General features: G+C 43.6%; 1 protein-coding gene across 1 annotated transcript in view; it reads right to left on the bottom strand.

The window, feature by feature from the left end:
- Positions 1-18,560, bottom strand: part of DEPDC1B (DEP domain containing 1B) — a 100,587-nt gene extending 82,027 nt beyond the window's left edge. The window contains exons 1-2 of the mRNA XM_027980059.3: positions 18,469-18,560; positions 10,594-10,859 (exon numbers count right to left, since the gene is read on the bottom strand). Of these exons, the coding sequence (XP_027835860.2) occupies positions 10,594-10,859; positions 18,469-18,516 (314 nt within the window). The 5' untranslated portion in view covers positions 18,517-18,560. The remainder of the gene's footprint in view (positions 1-10,593; positions 10,860-18,468) is intronic.
- Between the last annotated feature and the right edge of the window lie 414 nt (positions 18,561-18,974).

Raw genomic sequence — 18,974 nt, 5'->3', positions numbered from 1 at the left:
TGACAAACAGATTCAAGAGATTAGATCTAATATACAGAGTGCCTGAAGAACTATGGACGGAGGTTTATGACACTGTACAGGAGGCAGGGATCAAGACCATTCCCAAGAAAAAGAAATGCAAAAAGGCAAAATGGTTGTCTGAGGAGGGCTTACAAAGAGCTGAGAAAAGAAGAGAAGGTAAAGGCAAAGGAGAAAAGGAAAGATGATACCCATTTGAATGCAGAGTTGCAAAGAATAGCAAGGAGAGATAAGAAAGCCTTCCTCAATGATCAGTGCAAAGAAATAGAAGAAAGCAACAGAATGAGAAAGACTAAAGATCTCTTCAAGAAAATTAGAGATACCAAAGGAACATTTCATGCAAAGATGGGCACAATAAAGGACAGAAATGGTATGGACCTAACAGAAGCAGAAGACATTTTAAAAAGGTGGCAACAATACACAGAAAGAAATATACAAAAAAGATCTTCATGACGCAGATAACCATGATGGTGTGATCACTCACCTAGAGCCAGACATCCTGGAATGGGAAGTCAAGAGGGCTTTAGGAAGCATCACTACAAACAAAGCTAGTGGGGGTGATAGAATTCCAGTTGAGCTATTTCAAATCCTGAAAGATGATGCTGTGAAAGTGCTGCACTCAATATGCCAGCAAATCTGGAAAACTCAGCAGTGGACACAGGACTGGAAAAGGTCAGTTTTCATTCCAATCCCAAAGAAAGGCAATGCCAAACAATGTTCAAACTACCACACGATTATACTTGTCTCACACGCCAGCAAAGTTATGCTCAAAATTCTCCAAGCCAGGCTGCAACAGTATGTGAACTGTGAACTTCCTGATGTTCAAGGTGGTTTTAGAAAAGGCAGAGGAACCAGAGATCAAATTGCCAACATCCACTGGAACATGGAAAAAGCAAGAGAGTTCCAGAAAAACATCTACTCCTGCTTTATTGATTATGCCGAAAACTTTGACTGTGTTGATCACAACACAGTGTGGAAAATTCTTGAAGAGATAGGGATACCAGACACCTTACCTACCTCCTGAGAAATCTGTATGCAGGTCAAGAAGCAACAGTTAGAACTGGACATGGAACAATGGACTGGTTCCAAATTGGGAAAGGAGTACGTCAAGGCTGTATATCGTCACCCTGCTTATTTAACTTATAGGCAGAGTGCATCATGCAAAATGCTGGACTGGATGAACCACAAGCTGGAATCAAGATTGCCAGGAGAAATATCAGTAACCTCAGATACACAGATGAACCACCCTTTTGACAGAAAGTAAGGAGAAAATAAAGAGCCTCTAGATGAAAGTGAAAGAGGAAAGTTAAAAAGCTGGCTTAAAACTCAACATTCAAAAAATTAAGATCATGGCATCCAGCCTCATCATTCCATGGCAAATAGATGGAGAAACCATGGAAACAGTGACAGACTTTATTTTCTTGGGCTCCAAAATCACTGCAGATGGTGACTGCAGCTTGCTCCTTGGAAGAAAAGCTATGACCAACCTAGACAGCATATTAAAAAGCATATTACTTTGCCAACAAAGGTCCATCTAGTCAAACCTATGGTTTTTCCAGCAGTCATGTATAGATGTCAGAGTTGGACTACATAGAAAGCTGAGTGCTGAAGAACAAATGCTTTTGAATTGTGGTGTTGGAGAAGACTCTTGAGAGTCCCTTGGACTGCAAGGAGATCAAACCAGTCAATCCTAAAGGAAATCAGCCCTGAATATTCACTGGAAGGACTGATGTTAAAGATCCAATACTTTGGCCACCTGATGCAAAAGAAATGACTCATTGGAAAAGACCCTGATGCTGGGAAAGATTGAAGGCAGGAGGAGAAGGGAATAACAGAGGATGAGATGGTTAGACAACATCACAGATTCGATGGACATGAGTCTGAGCAAGCTCTGGGAGTTGGTGATGGACAGGGAAGCCTGTCCATGGCATACTGCAGTCCATGAGATCACAAAGAGTCGGACAAAACTGAGCAACTGAACTGAACTGAACATCCAGGTCAAACTGTAATTTAGGGTATAAAAAAACCAACACAACTGTAGAATAAATAATAAAAATAACAAAGATTCAATGCAAGTTCAAGGCTTGAACCCCACCTCGGGGAAGCAAAGTAGAAGGGAGATTTTCACTGAATATACTCTCTGTGCTGTGCTCAGTCACTTCAGTTGTGTCCAACTCTCTGTGATCCCATGGACTAGCCCACCAGGTTCCTCCCTGTCCATGGGATTCTGTCCATGGGATTCTCCAGGCAAGAATACTGGAGTGGGTTACCACACCCTCCTCGAATATACTCTTCAGTACTTTGTAAATTTTGAAACACAGGAATGCATTACCTTCACAAAATTGAAACATAAAAATGAGAAAAAATTTTTCAATGACTGAAAACATAATGCTAGTCAAACAAAATAGCTATGTTAACCCAAGGACTGTCAATGCAGTGCCTCTTATTTTTTGGTTAAACTCAATACTGCCTTGGTTCTGCCACTGATCTTTTTTCATACATGTATACTTACTCTTAAGAGAGACTGCAAAACTGAGGAGGAAAAGAATGTCGTATTTATTTCTTACCTTCCTCATCACCTAAGCCTTGGAAAACCCCTGTGATAAGTACTCAATATTTGGAATGATGAAAGTTTAGAATGGGAAAAGACCTTAAAGATCTAGTTCAGGGGCTTCCCGGATGATCCAGTGATTAAGAATCTGCCTTGCAATGCAAGGAACATCGGTTTGATCCCTGGCCCGGGAAGATCACCTTCCCTGGTGGCACAGCTGATAAAGAATCTGCCTGCCAATGCAGGAGATGCGGGTTCGATCCCTGGATCAGGAAGATCCCCTGGACTAAGAAATGGCTACCCACTCTAGTATTCTTGCGGGAAATCCAATGGACAGAGGAGCCTGGCATGCTACAGTCCATGGGGCTGCAAAGAGCTGGACACCACTGAGCACACACGCACACACACTGGGAAGATCCCACATGCTGTGGGGCAGCCAAGTCCGTGTGCCAACTACTGAAGCCTGTGTACCCAAGAGTCCACACTCTGCAACAAGAGAAGCCACAGCAATGAGAATCCCACGCACCGAAACAGGAGTAGCCTCCACTCACTGCAACCAAAGAAAGCCTGTGCACAGCAACAGTGACCAGTACAGCCAAAATAAATACATGTTTTAAGAACTAGTCCCAGTCCTGTCATTTTATAGATGAAAAAACTGATGCATAGGAAGGGTACAAAATTTATCTAGCCATCACAGGATAAGAACACAAGACTTGAGGAAATGAATAAAAAGAAAAAAACAACAAAATCACAATCACAATTTTGAAATTTACTGTAAGAACAAAAGGTGTCCACTAGAGGGAGCCAACAGTCCATTAACTTGAAGTTCTTATCTGCCCCTTCAAAAGACGCTGTTGTTTAGTCACTAAGTCGTGTCCTGTCAGACTCTTTAGTGACACCAAGGAATGTAGCCCGCCAGGCTCCTCTGTCCATATGGTAACAATGAAGACTTTTTTCCAGGAACATGGGAGCATTTGGATTTCTTTCACTAGAGGTACAAATAAAAACTTTTCAAATCTCCAATATTTAAAAAAAATGTTATTAGCATACAGCAAAATTGATCATTTTTTCCATTGTGTGTGTCTATGTGTATACTGCTCTATCAACAGACACTTGTGTAACCACCATCCCAATTAGGAAACATTTCCATTATTCACCAAAGAACCTCTCTCCTGCTCGGACTGTCTAGTCACACCGCTGACTGCACCCGATATACACAGCAGCATTCCAAAGAGATGTTCAGTGTTTATCCATTCACCCACGGAGGAACAGTTGAGTTAATGGAGCAGCTATAAACATTCACATGCAAGTTTTTGTGTGAACATAAGTTTTCATTTCTCTAGGGTAAATGCTCTGGAGCAGAATATGCAGTCATATGTAACTAATACATGTCTAATTTGAAAAGAGACTGAAAAACTGTTTTCCAAAGTGACTTTGTTTTTCAAAGTGTTTACCAGCCTAGACTTCCCACCATCAGTGAATGAGATTTCCAATTGCTCTGCACCCTCACTAGATTCTGGCATTATCAGTATTCTTATTTTAGCCATTCTACTAGATATATAGAGGTATCTCACCAGGGTTTTAATTTGCATTTCCCTAGTGCTCTAATGATGAAGTGTCCTTTCAAATCTATTTTTTGAGTTGTTTTTTCACAGTTGAGTTTTGCAAATCTTTTATATATTCTTGATATTAGTCCACTTACACGTGGTTTACAAATATTTTCTCCCCAACAGTCGCTAGTCTTCTCATCAACTCACTAGCACCTTTCACACAGCAAAGTCTTTAATTTTGATGAAGTCCAGTTTATCATGTTTTTGCTTTTATAAATCATGCGTTTGATGTCATGTCTAAAAGCTCCTTCTCTGACCCTTGGGTATAAAGATTTTCTCCTGTTTTTCTAAAATTTTCATAGTTTTACACTGAAATCTATAATTCACTTTGAATGAATTTTTGTATAAAAAAATGAGATTTAGGTGGAGCTTCATTTTTTTGCACGTAGACAAACAGATGTTTAATTGTTCCAATGTTGTGACTGCCGGTGGTATAGTGGTGAGCACACTTGCATTCCAATTCTTCCAACATCATTTGACAAAAAGACTGATCTCTTCCTTTAAAGGAGCTTTTACATCTTCATCAAAGATAAAAATTTTGAAACTACATAGCATGATTCCTGTTTTTTTTAATTAAGAACTGTGAAACTTATATTCAAGAAAGCTGACAAAATCTACATGACAAATTTTAGGTTCAAATTAAAATATACATGTTGGAAATAAGCCAGAAAAAAAATCACATGCGCAGCTAAGAGTCCAGACACTGTCAGGCAGGCATGAGAAAGAGGGACTAGAATAAAAGAAAATTATTACGCCCAGGAGACCTATTATCTAAAAGGTCATGAAAGGGGCCTGACAAAAGGCGGGGGGCCAGCCCCCTGTATTTTCTCGAGCCATCTACCTCCAAAACCAGAGTAAGTCTGACATTAACAGGCTGTCCCCCACCACCTTTTTCTAGAAAAAGTTAATTTAGAGCTTTTAGATAATAGGTCTCCTGGGCATAATAAGAGTGTTTCAATCCAGAAACCCCTCTGATGGCCTGCCTCCCTGCCTTTGTGTGTTGTCAGCCCCCTGACCGCATGACCTTGCCACGGGGATTCCCAGGCTGGTCATTAGAATAGGACTGATTAAGGGTTTAAAATTTGTTGAGCCAATACTTGCTGCCAAGTTTTCATATCTTTTATTTGTAGATATAGTTGGTATATAGAAAAAACCGGTAGTAGCCCTGGCATTAGCAACATTAGATCTTTGAGTTAAGTACTTTCTTTGTTATAACCCACTGCACCTTTGTTCTACAGGAGTGTAACTTTACTTAGTACTTTGAGGTGATGCAGATTAAGAAAAAACACTTCAAGGGAAAATGGGTTTTCTGGTTGATAAACATTTATCTAGGAAAAGAGCTATAAAAATGTTCACAGGCCCCCTGGCCAGAAGATGATGTAAAACCACCTAAGACCTTTTGTATATGGGAAGGTATGCAAAAGAAAGCCTGGTCTCAATAAGGGTCAGCACTGCTGCCCCTGCATAACTCTGCATATTCCATTATTTCTTTATGTACAACTTGGGGTATATAAGCTGCTTTTGAAATAAAGTTGTGGGTCTGGCACCAATGCTTGGCTCCCCCATGTCGTTCTTTTCTCCCTTTTCAGGCTGAATTCCCATCTGGAGCGCGGAGGCTCGCCAAGCCTACTAATTTTGCCTGGACTTCTAAGATCTGAATGGGGCGGGGGGGGGGGGGGGGGGGGGGGGGGGGGGGGGCACTTTGTGTCTCCACTCCTTCGGCAGACTGGAGAGACACCTGTGGCCTACGTAAGTGGTGCAAGCTCCTTATCTTGGAGTTTTATTGGTTCTCCGCGTAAACCAAGTTATTCAGCCTCTTTTCTCCACTAATTTTCCTACTACACTATTCTTTCCTAATCTCTCTTTATATCTCTAATAAACAAGTCTCTCCTCGCCGACTCCGTCCCGGCTTCGAATTCCCTGGATCCACCTGGGCTGGACCCCACCACTACACATTAGATCAGAGCTTCCCTGGTGGCTCTGTGGTAAAGAACTGCCTGCCAATGCAGGAGACGAGGATCCAATCCCTGCATCAGGCAGATCCCCTGAAGGAAACAGCAACCCACTCCAGTATTTTTGCCTGGGAAATCCTACTGACAGAGAAGCCTGGTGGGCTATAGACCATGGGGTTGCAAAGAGTCAGACACGACTTAACAACTAAACAACAACACATTAGCTCGCACACACTATGCTGGAACTAGTGAATTCCTTTCTGTAAACCATGAGCATCTAGTTACAACTGCATTCCAGAGCTAGCACTGGTAATGAGAGCAGGGCGAGGGCCACGTGGAGGCTCCAGATCAAGGACCTATCCTGCTAAAAATCTAAAACAGACCAAATGCTCTCCTTATTAGATAGTCCAAACAAGCAATGATCACAGTATACACTTCTATTTTCATATAATCCACTACATTCAGTTCAGTCGCTCAGTCTTGTCTGACTCTTTGCGACCCCATGGACTGCAGCACGCCAGGCCTCCCTGTCCATCACCTACTCCTGGAGTACACCCACACCCATGTCCATCAAATCGGTGATGTCATCCAACCATCTCATTCTGTTGTCCCCTTCTCCTCCTGCCTTCAATCTTTCCCAGCATCAGGGTCTTTTCTAAGGAGTCAGTTTTTAGCATCAGGTGGCCAAAGTATTGGAGCTTCAGTATCAGTCCTTCCAATGAATATTCAAGACTGATATCCTTTAGGATTTACAGGTTTGATCTCCCCGCAGTCCAAGGGACTCTCAAGAGTCTTCTCCAACACCACAGTTCAAAAGTATCAGTTCTTTGGTGCTCAGCCTTCTTTAAGGTCCAACTCTCACATCCATACATGACTGCTGGAAAACCACAGCTTTGACTAGATGGACTTTTGTTGGCATTAGGTTCAAATAATCCCACATAAATATCTGTTCACATACATAAATGGGCAATTCAGGGATCAGCATGGAATTTCCTGGTGTTCTGTTTAGATGTTTCAAAGAGACAAGTGTCTCGTTCTCTGAGGATGAAATATCCACTCTGTCTACTTCACAGGGTTGTCATGAAGATCAAATGAGATCAAAAAGAGAACTGCTACATAAACTGAAATTTCTCATAAAAATACAAGGTAGTGCAGGTTCTCTTAATCTGAAGTCGAGGGCCACAAAGCTTGGTTAGACACAGATGATAGCATCTGTCTGGCTGGACGATGATGACCCCAATGACTATGATGTAATTGTCTTCACTGGTAGCAAATCTAGCCACTCTTTCTAGTCATCGTCTTACCAACAGCAAAGAAGTGGTTCAGTAAATAGCTCTGGACCTTTCTCTGTAACATCTCTGATTGTTAGGGACATTCTCATATTAGGATCTTATTTTTCTTTTTAACATACAAAAATTCACTATATCCTATTGCCTATACTGCAAGGAGATCCAACCAGTCCATTCTGAAGGAGAACAACCCTGGGATTTCTTTGGAAGGACTGATGCTAAAGCTGAAACTCCAGTACTTTGGCCACCTCACGTGAAGAGTTGACTCACTGGAAAAGACTCTGATGCTGTGAGGGATTGGGGGCAGGAGGAGAAGGGGACGATAGAGGATGAGATGGCTGGATGGCATCACTGACTCGATGGACGTGAGTCTGAGTGAACTCTGGGAGTTGGTGATGGACAGGGAGGCCTGGCATGCTACGATTCATGGGGTCGCAAAGAGTCGGACATGACTGAGCGACTGAACTGAACTGAACTGATATTTAATTCTTAGATTCTTGAAAAATAAAATCATAGTTAACACATGTGAATGCAATCACACAAATACATTTTTAAACTAGTTATAAGATTTAATACTCTACAAAATAAAAACATAACTCATCATTTCTGTTATAAAATTCTCCTGTGTGTGTGTGTAATTTCTGTCTTCAAAAAATACTCTAAGAGTCTTTATATTTCATGTTGCTTTGTCTAACTATGCCTTTCTGTAACCCAGGCCCAGGCAACCACCCATCCCTACATTTACATAAGTATTTCAGCTGATTGTGTTTACCTTACCTCCTCTATTTGAGAAGACAGTTGATCATTCAGTATGTATTACATAGTACTTAACACATTCCTGGAATTCTGTGAATATATGAACACATGTTGACTACGCCAACTATTTCTTTGTTTCCTATTCTGTCTGTTTTCTCATTCAGTCCTTAAATTAGTTAACAAGCTAGTCAACCTCATGCTGTGGAAATGAGACAGTCTGGCACACAGCAAGAACACAGGCCTCAGACGCAGAGCCCTCAGTTCAAATTCTCTTTTACTACCACCTGAGTGACTGTGGACAAGTTGGTACCTTTGGTCTCATTAATTCCCTTATTTTTAAGATTAGATAAGAGACATCTGCAGGTGCTGAGGTAAATGATGACGATGCAGTGACTCTGGTCCATCACAGGCACTCCACAACGCTAGTTCCTTTCTTTCCAGCAAGAACTCTGAGCTGCCCATTCCAACTCTGACACTATTTACAGAGGCTCCTCCTCCACAAAGCATTGTAGGCATTTATGACCACAAGGAGCAGGTGGGCACTGAGCAGGGAGGGCAGCCTGTCCCCAGTCCTCCCCAGGGCACTGGCGAGCCAGCATGCCATCCCGAGCTATATGCTCAGTCCTGGAAGCTGCCTCATGCCAACAGGCACCTCTGCACTTCTGAGTGAGCTGACTCTCAACTCAGGGCATGGGTCCCTTAACAAACCGTTGAAAGTCTAAATAGACTTCACCCCTGATTAATCTGAGAACATCAAACACCAGTTGTTAACGTACAGGACTTAACACTAGAAAAACGGAAAGCTATGTGTCTTCAAGTGGTAAATAATGAAAGAGGTACTACACCCTTTATAACTCACAAGTATTTTATAAGAGAAACTGGGTAAAAAAAAAAAATCATTATTTCATGGTTGAATATAATCTATCTGTGCACTTTATTTTTTAAAGGACAAATGATTAAGTCTTCATACTGAGGTGAAACATGCTCTGACAGTCACTACTGGGGGACTGGCTCCTAGAACAGGCTCCTATTTTACTCGCCTGGCATCTCTGAAAGCCTCATGGGACTCACTGAATGGTACCCAATATAAGGTCACAATAAAACAGACTCTTAAGTTACTCCTCCAGACAACCTTCTAGAAGTGTAAGCTACCTCTTGATGGGGTACAAGCAATTATAGCTTCCCAAGAGAAACAATCACTTAAGCATTCCCAATGAAGTGTGTCATGTGGAACCAGGGCTAGAGTCTCCACTGCCTGATACTAATAAGCACTATAGTCTCAGAACAGGCTAATACCACCCAAGATTCTAATTAAAAGTTGGATCAGCCAAGCCAGAAATAACTGCCAAGTGGAGAGACAAATAATTGCCCAGCTGACAATCCTGATGCCTGGAAGAGGAGATTGCTGATGAAATTCCATGAGGAAGTTAGATGTTAAACATACACCACTGTCTGGTGTTAGCCTGAGTGCTGCTGACCACCCTCCACTTGCTCCACAGCCTTCCTCAACAGCTAGTCCCAAAGGAACCAAAGACATGACTCAGGTAGGGAACAGTCACGTTTTCTCTGCTCAAAGCCAGGTGTCCCAGTGGCCCCAAAATGCCTCGCTGAAGTGCTGTAAGACCATTCCTTATTCTTCTGTTGGAGTAAACAACAGTAAATATTAAGGGCTCATCATCTTCATTTCTTCCTTTAATCCCTCACAGGTTCATGGTGTTCTGGTAGCCCTCTATGTAGATAACTCAACGATTCCTCTTTTCATTCTTCTTTAAGTATTCCCCCATTCCCTGAATCTCAGGCAGGCCCTTTCCACCTCCAGGAATAAACCAGCCTAGTGTGCAATGAGAAAGAAGGGCAGTGTCAACAGAGGGACATCCTTGCCCTCAGATTATCACATAGTAAGTAAGCAATCACAGAAGGGCACTGAAATGTCGGGGGGGGGGGGGCAGCCATGCACTGCAGAGTTAATCTGAGACATGGGGGAATTCCAGCACCATTCTTCATGATAAGCCTGAGCTCTACTTGCAGATCAGACGCCTCTGCCACCAACCCCCTAAACACACACCCTCACGTTGCTCAGAAAGATGCAAGCCAGAGCTACTGTTCCACCCTTTCAGATTCCCCAGGAGAGGCACTCTGCTACAACAGCCATCTTTCCAGGTTATGGAAGGCACGAAAAGGTTCCATTACTGAAAGCCACTGCAACAAAAGACTACTTACGGGTGCTCTATGAAGCCAAGAACAAGCACAATCAGTTTTCTCATAGCAACAGATGCAGTTCTCCACCCAACAAATCGCAAGTACAAGCATCCCTCCTGGGGACAAGGCAAGTTCTCTCACAGGAGGAATTTCATCAGACTGACCAGATCCATGCGTGCTCCCCATGCTCCTCCCCATCAGGGCTGACATGTCATTACCTGTACAAGTGACGGTTGTCCTCGAAGTCTTCCTGGCCCCATTTTCCCTTGATGTCTTCAATAACGTGGTTCTTCAGGAATTTTTTTAGCAGCTGGACAGTTTGTTTGCGGGTCACTTCAGGGCCAAAGTTTTGGCTGCACCTCAGCAGCTCGTGTAGCCAATCCACAGCTTCGGTCGCTGTGAAGCAATGCTCATAACTTTTGAAACGACAGCGATGTTTCCGTAATGGCATCTTGGCACGAAAAAGTTCAACTGTTTCATTCCACTTGGGGCAAAAACAGAGGAAAGCATTTAGTGAATTTTTTAAAAGGTTACTGCATCCCAAATATTTAGGACAACGAATGCTGTTTTTCCATTTAAAAGACTGCCTTAATAACAGAATCAGTCGAAGTTATTTTTTTTTTTCTATTTACGACCTTTAAATGCTAAGGCAGCCTTATATAGTGCCTGGTCAAAGCACGTTTAAAAATTCTGCACAATACTTTCCTATTCCAATACAAGCAAGCTTCCAATACAGGGGCCAGGGGTTTGATCCCTGGTCAGGGAACTAAGATTTCACATGCCACATGATGCAGCCAAATTTAAAAAAGAAAAAAAAAAATGTTTTTTTAATCTAGATATCCACACCATTATCAGTCATCCGAAATTAAATGAAATGTTCACATGCGATGTTCTTCCTACATAATTACTCTGTTTCCTTAGGACCCCTGTCATCCCACCAGTCCTGCAAGCTCCAAAAACTCAGTCTTACTCTTACAACCATTCTCTCTTCTTTCATGCTCCTCTTTCAAGTCTTTAATTTACAGACTCTGAACCTTATTTTCTACCTACCTTCCTACTGAAATCAGTTCTTCCTTTTACTTTCAACGATAGTTCTAACCCCAACATATTCTTTTTCTTTTGCCCAACACTGTAACCTTGTTTTTCTCTTCTTCCAAGTTTCTCTTTATACTCTCCGCTGCCGATCACCTCTGCACCTGTGGGCCATTTCTCTTCTCCCTTTGATAGATAGCCTCTCACAAGCACAGTAACCGTCCCTGAGTACACAGCACCAGGTGCGTCACGGGCCCAGGTCAGGTCTATTCACGCATGCGCCCTGGACATGCGGCGCAGGGCACCGCAAACACACAGCAGGTACTCAACACACAAACACCCCACTGGGCTTTCCCTTTGCCTATTTTTATTAAACCACCTCCTAACTTCGGGCAATTTAATTCTACTCTGATTCTCAATCATGTCTTCCTCCTGGCCAAATTCAAATATCTTTATGCCCTCTGCATATCAATCTTTCTACTTCATTTGACACTATGATAAGCCATGCTTCAAATTAAGTTGGTCCAGATTTAAACTTTTTTTAAACTCTTAAAACCACACACAAAAACAATGCAATCTGTAGAGTAAGATAACATATAACCAGAATTTCTAAGACAAAATGAAAAATTCAACTCAAGAAAGGGCATTCAATAGAAAAATGAAAAAAACACTTAAACAGGCACTTCACATAAAAGAATCTCCAAATTTACCATAGTATATGCAGAGATGTTCTATCTCATGAATTAGCAGTGAAATGCAATAAATCCCCAATGCAATAATATACATGCCTACAGAATGACTAAAATGAAAAAGACGGGCAATACTAGGTGCCAATCAGAACATGGAGCAACCAGAAACTATATGCACACTGTATAACCCACAAATTCCATTCTTAAGTGTGTATATATATTCAGCAGAAGTATGATGACCAAAAGCCACACTGTTCAAAACAGCACTATTCTTACTTAATAGATTAAAAACAACCCAAATGTCCATCAACACAAGAATAGATAAACAAATTCATCAAACAGAATACTGTAAGGTAATGAGAATAAACAAACTATTGCTACATGCAGTAACATAGATGAATAACATAGATAAAATGTCATTGATAACTGTTTTCGCTTCACAACACGAGTCAAATTACAAAACACAACACTGAGGGTTGAAGTCAGTCAGTTCAGTCACTCAGTCATGTCCAACTCTTTGTGACTCCATGGACTGCAGCACACCAGGCTTCCCTCTCCATCACCAACTCCCAGAGCTTACTCAAACTCCTGTCCATCAAGTCAGTGATGCCGTCCAACCATCTCATCCTCTGTTGTCCCCTTCTCCTCCCACCTTCAATCTTTCCTAGCTGCTGCTGCTGCTAAGTCTCTTCAGTGGTGTCCGACTCTGTGCGACTCTGTGCGACCCGCCAGGCTCCGCTGCCCCTGGGATTCTCCAGGCAAGAACACTGTAGTGGGTTGTCATTTCCTTCTCCAATGCATAAAAGTGAAAGGGAAGTCGCTCAGTCATGTCCAACTCTTAGCAACCCCATGGACTGCAGCCTACCAGGTTTCTCTGTCCATGGGATTCTCCAGGCAAGAGTACTGGAGGGGGGTGCCATTGCCTTCTCCAATCCTTCCCAGCAACAGGGTCTTTTCCAATGAGTCAGTTCTTTGCATCAGGTAGCCAAAGTATTGGAGTTTCAGTATCAGTCCTTCCAACGAATATTCGGGACTGATTTTCTTTAGGATGGACTGGTTTGATCTCCTCGCAGTCCAAGGGACTCTCAAGAGTCTTCTCCAACACCACAGTTCAAAAGCATCAATTCTTCGGCGCTCAGCTTTCTTTATAGTCCAACTCTCACATCCATACATGACTACTGGAAAAACCATAGCTTTCACTAGACGGATCTTTGTTGGCAAAGTAATGTCTCTGCTTTTGAATATGCTAAGTTGGTCACAGCTTTTCTTCCAAGGAGCAAGCATCTTTTAATTTCATGGCTGCAGCCACCATCTGCAGTGATTTTGGAGCCCAAGAAAATAAAGTCTCTCACTGTTTTCATTGTTTCCCCACCTATCTGCCATGAAGTGATGGGACCGGATGCCATGATCTTAGGTTTCTGAGTATTGAAATGTGCTTCCTATTTTTTTCCCTTGAACATTATTCCATTTCTTTACTTCTTAGAATCAAAAATATTATGATAGTGGAATTATAATACAGCACTGGTCAGGGACTTCAGAGACAAAACAAGTGCTAGATATAGGTATACCTGCCACACACTGGCAGTGTGAACTTGACCATGTCAGTTCACCACTTTAGGCCTAAATAAAATGAGAGTCCCCTTCACAGATCACAGCCTTGTTGTGGCGAAGGGGCTTACTTTACTCAATGAAGCTACAAGCCATGCTGTGCAAGGCCATCCAAGACAGACAGATCAAAGTGAAGAATTCTGACAAAACGTGGTCCCCTGGAGGAAGGGATGGCAAATCACTCCAGTATTCTTGCCGCAAAAACCCCATGAACAGTACAAAAAAAGACAAAAGATATGACCCAGAAGAGGAGCTCTCCCAGGTCAGAAGGTGTTCCCCTGGGGAAGAGCAGGGGGCAATTACTAATAGCTCCAGAAAGAATGAAAGTGCTGGGCCAAGGCAGAAACGATGCTCAGTTGTGGATGTGTCTGATGGTGAAAGTAAAGTCCAATACTGTAAAGAACAATATTGCATCAAACTCCAGGAGACAGTGAAGGACAAGGGAGCCCAGCATGTTGCAGTCTATGGGGTCACAATGAGTTGGACACGACTTGGCGACTAAACGATAACAACAAAATGAGAGACCTGGGATCTTTAGAGCCCATTCAAACGCTCAGATTCAATGACACCTGTAAGTCTTTTAAAGTTTACCTGTTACATCAGAAGATACAGACAACTCAGAATTAACTTCAAAGAAAGGACTGGTAGATTTATGCTATTTTCAGAAAAATCAATTTTCTTTCTCATTTCTTGTTAACTAACGTTTATAGAACTATTTAATACATGGATTACAAAAATGAAAGTTATTTCAGTGAAGATGAGTACGTTGCTAATTAGCTTTCATATTTACCATTAATTGACTTACAGAGTCTGTCATTTGATTTTGAGCATAGAAATTTACCTAGTCCATAAAATGTTATTTTCAGATAAGACTTTGGTACCTTAGAAAATGGAGCTGTACATGGTTTGAGAAAGTATAGTGAACCATGAAAGGAGGAAGCAAAGGCCAGCTCACTGTGTACCACTAGGTTTTTCCCAAGCTTTTCTGAAGATTAGGTTGAGTGTGATGGTGGGAGAAGACGGAAACGGTAAACTGGGAACCAGGGAGGTAAGCAGAGCTGAGGCAGAGAAAGAGGGCTAACTGCTTTAACTGATAAAAGCTGATAACACTTAGAGATTTTACAGTGGGGGGTAGGGGGGAAAGTACCTGTAATGACTACAGAGATCACCAATAAATCAGGAATTCTCACTTAAAAAAAAAAAAAAAGCCTATCGCTTTCTGCGTTTTCATAAATCTGAGTTTAAGTTCAAGAGTCTCAAACAGAATAAAGTCAAGAACTGACTGATACTTAGAAATTCTGGTGAAACCGAGGTGTTTTCTTCAATTATTGACATGATTTAGTTTCCTGTTTAACTTGATCAGTCTTGGCTAAATGTGACTTGAAAATCGCTTCTTGGGAACTGAAAATTTCTGAAGAACAGAGTACTTTTCTTCATAAATTCTTTTGATAATATTTTAATGTGACTCAGAATCAAGAATGTCTTTCACATAGGCAGGCTCCATCTATAGAGTTACTTCATACAATTCTGTGAATATGAGATTTTAAAAGTTTCAATTATCATGTAATTTATTTTTTAGTCTAAAGCTAGAAGAATGTGAACAAGTCACCCCAAGATCCAGCATCTCTGTTTCCCCTGTGCAGCGAATAAATTGGCAGTTGTTGTTCAGCCGCCAAGTCATATGGACTGCAGCACACCAGGCTTCCTTGTCCCTCACCATCTCTGGGAGTTTGCCCAAGTTCATGTCCATTGAATCTGTGATGCCATTCAACCATCTCATCCACTGTTGTCCTCTTCTCTTTCTGAAGTATGAGAATATTACTTTCCCTCCACAAAGGAGAGTAAGCTTTTCTGCTTTTTTTGTTAGTTTTTTTTTTTTATGTGGGCCATTTTTAAAGTCTTTATGAATTTGTCACAATGTTGATTCTGCTTTATGTTTTTTTGTTTGGAGAGTGTAGGGTGTTGTTCCTTTTCCTTTTTTGGGGGGGCAGGGATGGGGGGGCACCTAAGGCATGTGCGCTCTTAGCTCCCTGACCAGGGATCAAACCCACAGCCCCTGCATTGGAAGGAAACGTCTTAACCACGGGACAGCCAGGGCAGTCCCAAAGAGAGTCAAGTTTTTGAATGTCCCTGATAAAGCACAATCTGCATCTCATCCCTAAAGATGGACCAACCAATAGCCTTGACCCCAGATGGTTTCAAGTGGTAGAGGCACTGTGAAATGGAACTTGATAAGAAACACTATTTAAAACACTATTTAAAAAAAACTTTACTTGTCCCCTGCCACTACCATCCATACCTCTTAGAGACTCAGTTCAGTTCAGTCGCTCAGTCGTGTCCAACTCTTTGCAACCCCATGAATCGCAGCACGCCAGGCCTCCCTGTCCATCACCAACTCCTGGAGTTCACTCAGACTCACGTCCATCGAGTCAGTGATGCCATCCAGCCATTCATCCTCTGTCGTCCCCTTCTTCTCCTGCCCCCAGTCCCTCCCAGCATCAGAGTCTTTTCCAATGAGTCAACTCTTCACGTGAGGTGGCCAAAGTACTGGAGTTTCAGCTTTAGCATCATTCCTTCCAAAGAACACCCAGGGCTGATCTCCATTACAATGGACTAGTTGGATATCAGAGCCCAAAGGAAAACCTAAATTTATATGAATTTTTTTAATGAATAAATCATTATGGGTCATATGTATACCTATGGCTGATTCATGTCAATGTTTGACAGAAAACAATAAAATTCTGTAAAGCAATCATCCTTCAATTAAAAATAAATTTTTTTTAATGTTTATTTTTACTTTGTTTTACTTTGTTTTACTTTACAATACTGTATTGGTTTTGCCATACATTGACATGAAAAAATTAACAAATTTTTAAAAAATCATTATGGGGCTTCCCCGGTGGCTCAGAGGTTAAAGCGTCTGCCTGGAATGCGGGGTACCCGGGTTCGATCCCTGGGTTGGGAAGATCCCCTGGAGAAGGAAATGGCAACCTACTCCAGTACTCTTGCCTGGAGAATCCCATGGAGGGAGGAGCCTGGTAGGCTACTAGTCCATGGGGTGGCAAAGAGTCGGACACGACTGAGCGACTTCACTTTCACTTTCCTTTCATGGGTGTCTGAAGTGGATTATTTGCAAAAATGAGGGCAATAACTTCTTCCATCCTCTTATCTTTTCCTGGATATCCCTTAGGGGTACCAGAAACAATAAGTCTAATTCTCAAGTTAGCTGTGGCCAGAAGTGGTGACAGACCAAGGAGTGCAGTCTCTTCCTCCCAAATCACCTATAAGCTTTCATAAAAAGTCGTCCAAAACCGACCGTCAGTTCAGTTCAGTTCAGTAGCTCAGTCATGTCCGACTCTTTGCGACCCCATGAATCGCAGCTCGCCAGGCCTCCCTGTCCATCGCCAACTCCTGGAGTTCACTCAGACTCACGTCCATGGAGTCAGTGATGCCATCCAGCCATTTCACCCTCTGTCGTCCCCTTCTCCTCCTGCCCCCAATCCCTCCCAGCATCAGAGTCTTTTCCAATGAGTCAACTCTTCACATGAGGTGGCCAAAGTACTGGAGTTTCAGCTTTAGCATCATTCCTTCCAAAGAAATCCCAGGGTTGATCTTCAGAATGGATTGGTTGGATCTCCTTGGAGTCCAAGGGACCATCAAGAGTCTTCTCCAACACCACAGTTCAAACGCATCAATTCTTCGGCACTCAGCTTTCTTCACAGTCCACCTCTCACATCCATGACCACCCATAGCCTTGACTAGACGGACCTTAGTCGGCAAAGTAATGTCTCTGCTTTTGAATATACTATCTAGATTGCTCATAACTTTTCTTCCAAACCGACCCTGGACATTACCAAATTATCTCCACTTACTCCATTATGAAATCGCTAAGATCACTTGCTTCAGGTCACAAAGAAATCAAGTATGCCTCAGAACTCATTATCAACGCTCTTCTCCCAGGAAAAAGAAAGCAGCACCCTGAACCACTGCGGTCTGAAAGAAAGTGAAGTCGCTCAGTCGTGTCCGACTCTTTGAGACCTCATGGACTGTAGCCCACCAGGCTCCTCCGCCCATGGGATTTTCCAGGCAAGAGTACTGGAGTGGGTTGCCATTTCCTTCTCCAGGGGATCTTTCCAACCCAGGGATGGAACCCGGGCCTCCCGCATTGCAGGCAGACGCTTTACCGTCTGAGGCACCAGGGAAGCTGTAAAGGCTCTTTCAAGCCATCCGTCCCGGCCCACCCTTCCCCTTCATTTAGGTGGGTGCTGACAGAAAACGAAACATCAGGAGCCGGAAACGTGGCCAGAGAGATCCACCTCTGTTTAGGGTACCGTTGCAAAGAGCCTCAAGTGTCACCACAAGTGACACTTAGGATGACACGCCCTGCCCGTAACAGGCGGCGGGTGGCCCGAAAGTGACGGACTGACTGCGTCTTTCCTCTCCCGGCGGGGGACGTAGGGTTCAGGGGGACCAGGAAAGGGGAGGAGGGTGCCGTCGTGCTCTTCCGGGCGCTTTAAACCCGGAGTCGCAGTTCACTGGCGAGAACCCAGCCACCGTCTCGGCATCCAAGCTGCGCCCACCCTCGACCCGCGGCCGAGTTAGCCTTTCTTTAGGCATCATCTAAAATTTGGCCTCACAAGCAGAAACAAGCGCCGCCTCCAGAACTCGGCCCGACTAGCTCTGGAGAAGCGAGGACTGACGAGCCAGCGGTCGGCCCACAAGGCCGGGGGCTCGCTTCGCCCAGACCCCCGCACGCACACTCACCAGCCTGGTGGCCCGGTAGGGCCCGGGCCCCACGATGCGGTGCTCCATGGGCCCGCACGCCACGGCGGCGACCAGCGCCGATCCCGGAGAGTCCCAGGCGCCGCAGTTTGAATCCCGAGCCCACGCGCTGCAGGCGCTGATTGGGCGGCGCGGCGGCACGTGACGGGAACTGCGGGGCGGGGCTGTCGGAGCCCCAAGGAGGGGGCGGTGGGCGGCTCCTCCCGAACCTCCAGCGGCGGAGCGAACCACAAGCTTGAAACCGACTCTTTGCGACTCTGTGCCCACGCTTGCCCAGCCTGCGCGCGCGCAAGGTGTCTCCGCTGAGGGGTCGCTCTGAACTTGTGTATTTCAGAGACCGAAACCCGGCTAGGCTGGATAGACAAATCCCTGTACACCCTTTCAGTGCGCGGTTGAACCTAGCGTTTGCGGCTCAGATTGGGAGAAGTGGGTAGTGAAAGGGAGCGAGTGGACAGCCTCTTCAAGTGGAGGGACGTGTGAAAACTAGA

Source organism: Ovis aries, chromosome 16 (genome assembly GCF_016772045.2).
Source record: "Ovis aries strain OAR_USU_Benz2616 breed Rambouillet chromosome 16, ARS-UI_Ramb_v3.0, whole genome shotgun sequence".
NCBI lineage: Eukaryota > Metazoa > Chordata > Mammalia > Artiodactyla > Bovidae > Ovis > Ovis aries.
This window is presented reverse-complemented; position numbering and strand designations above follow the sequence as displayed.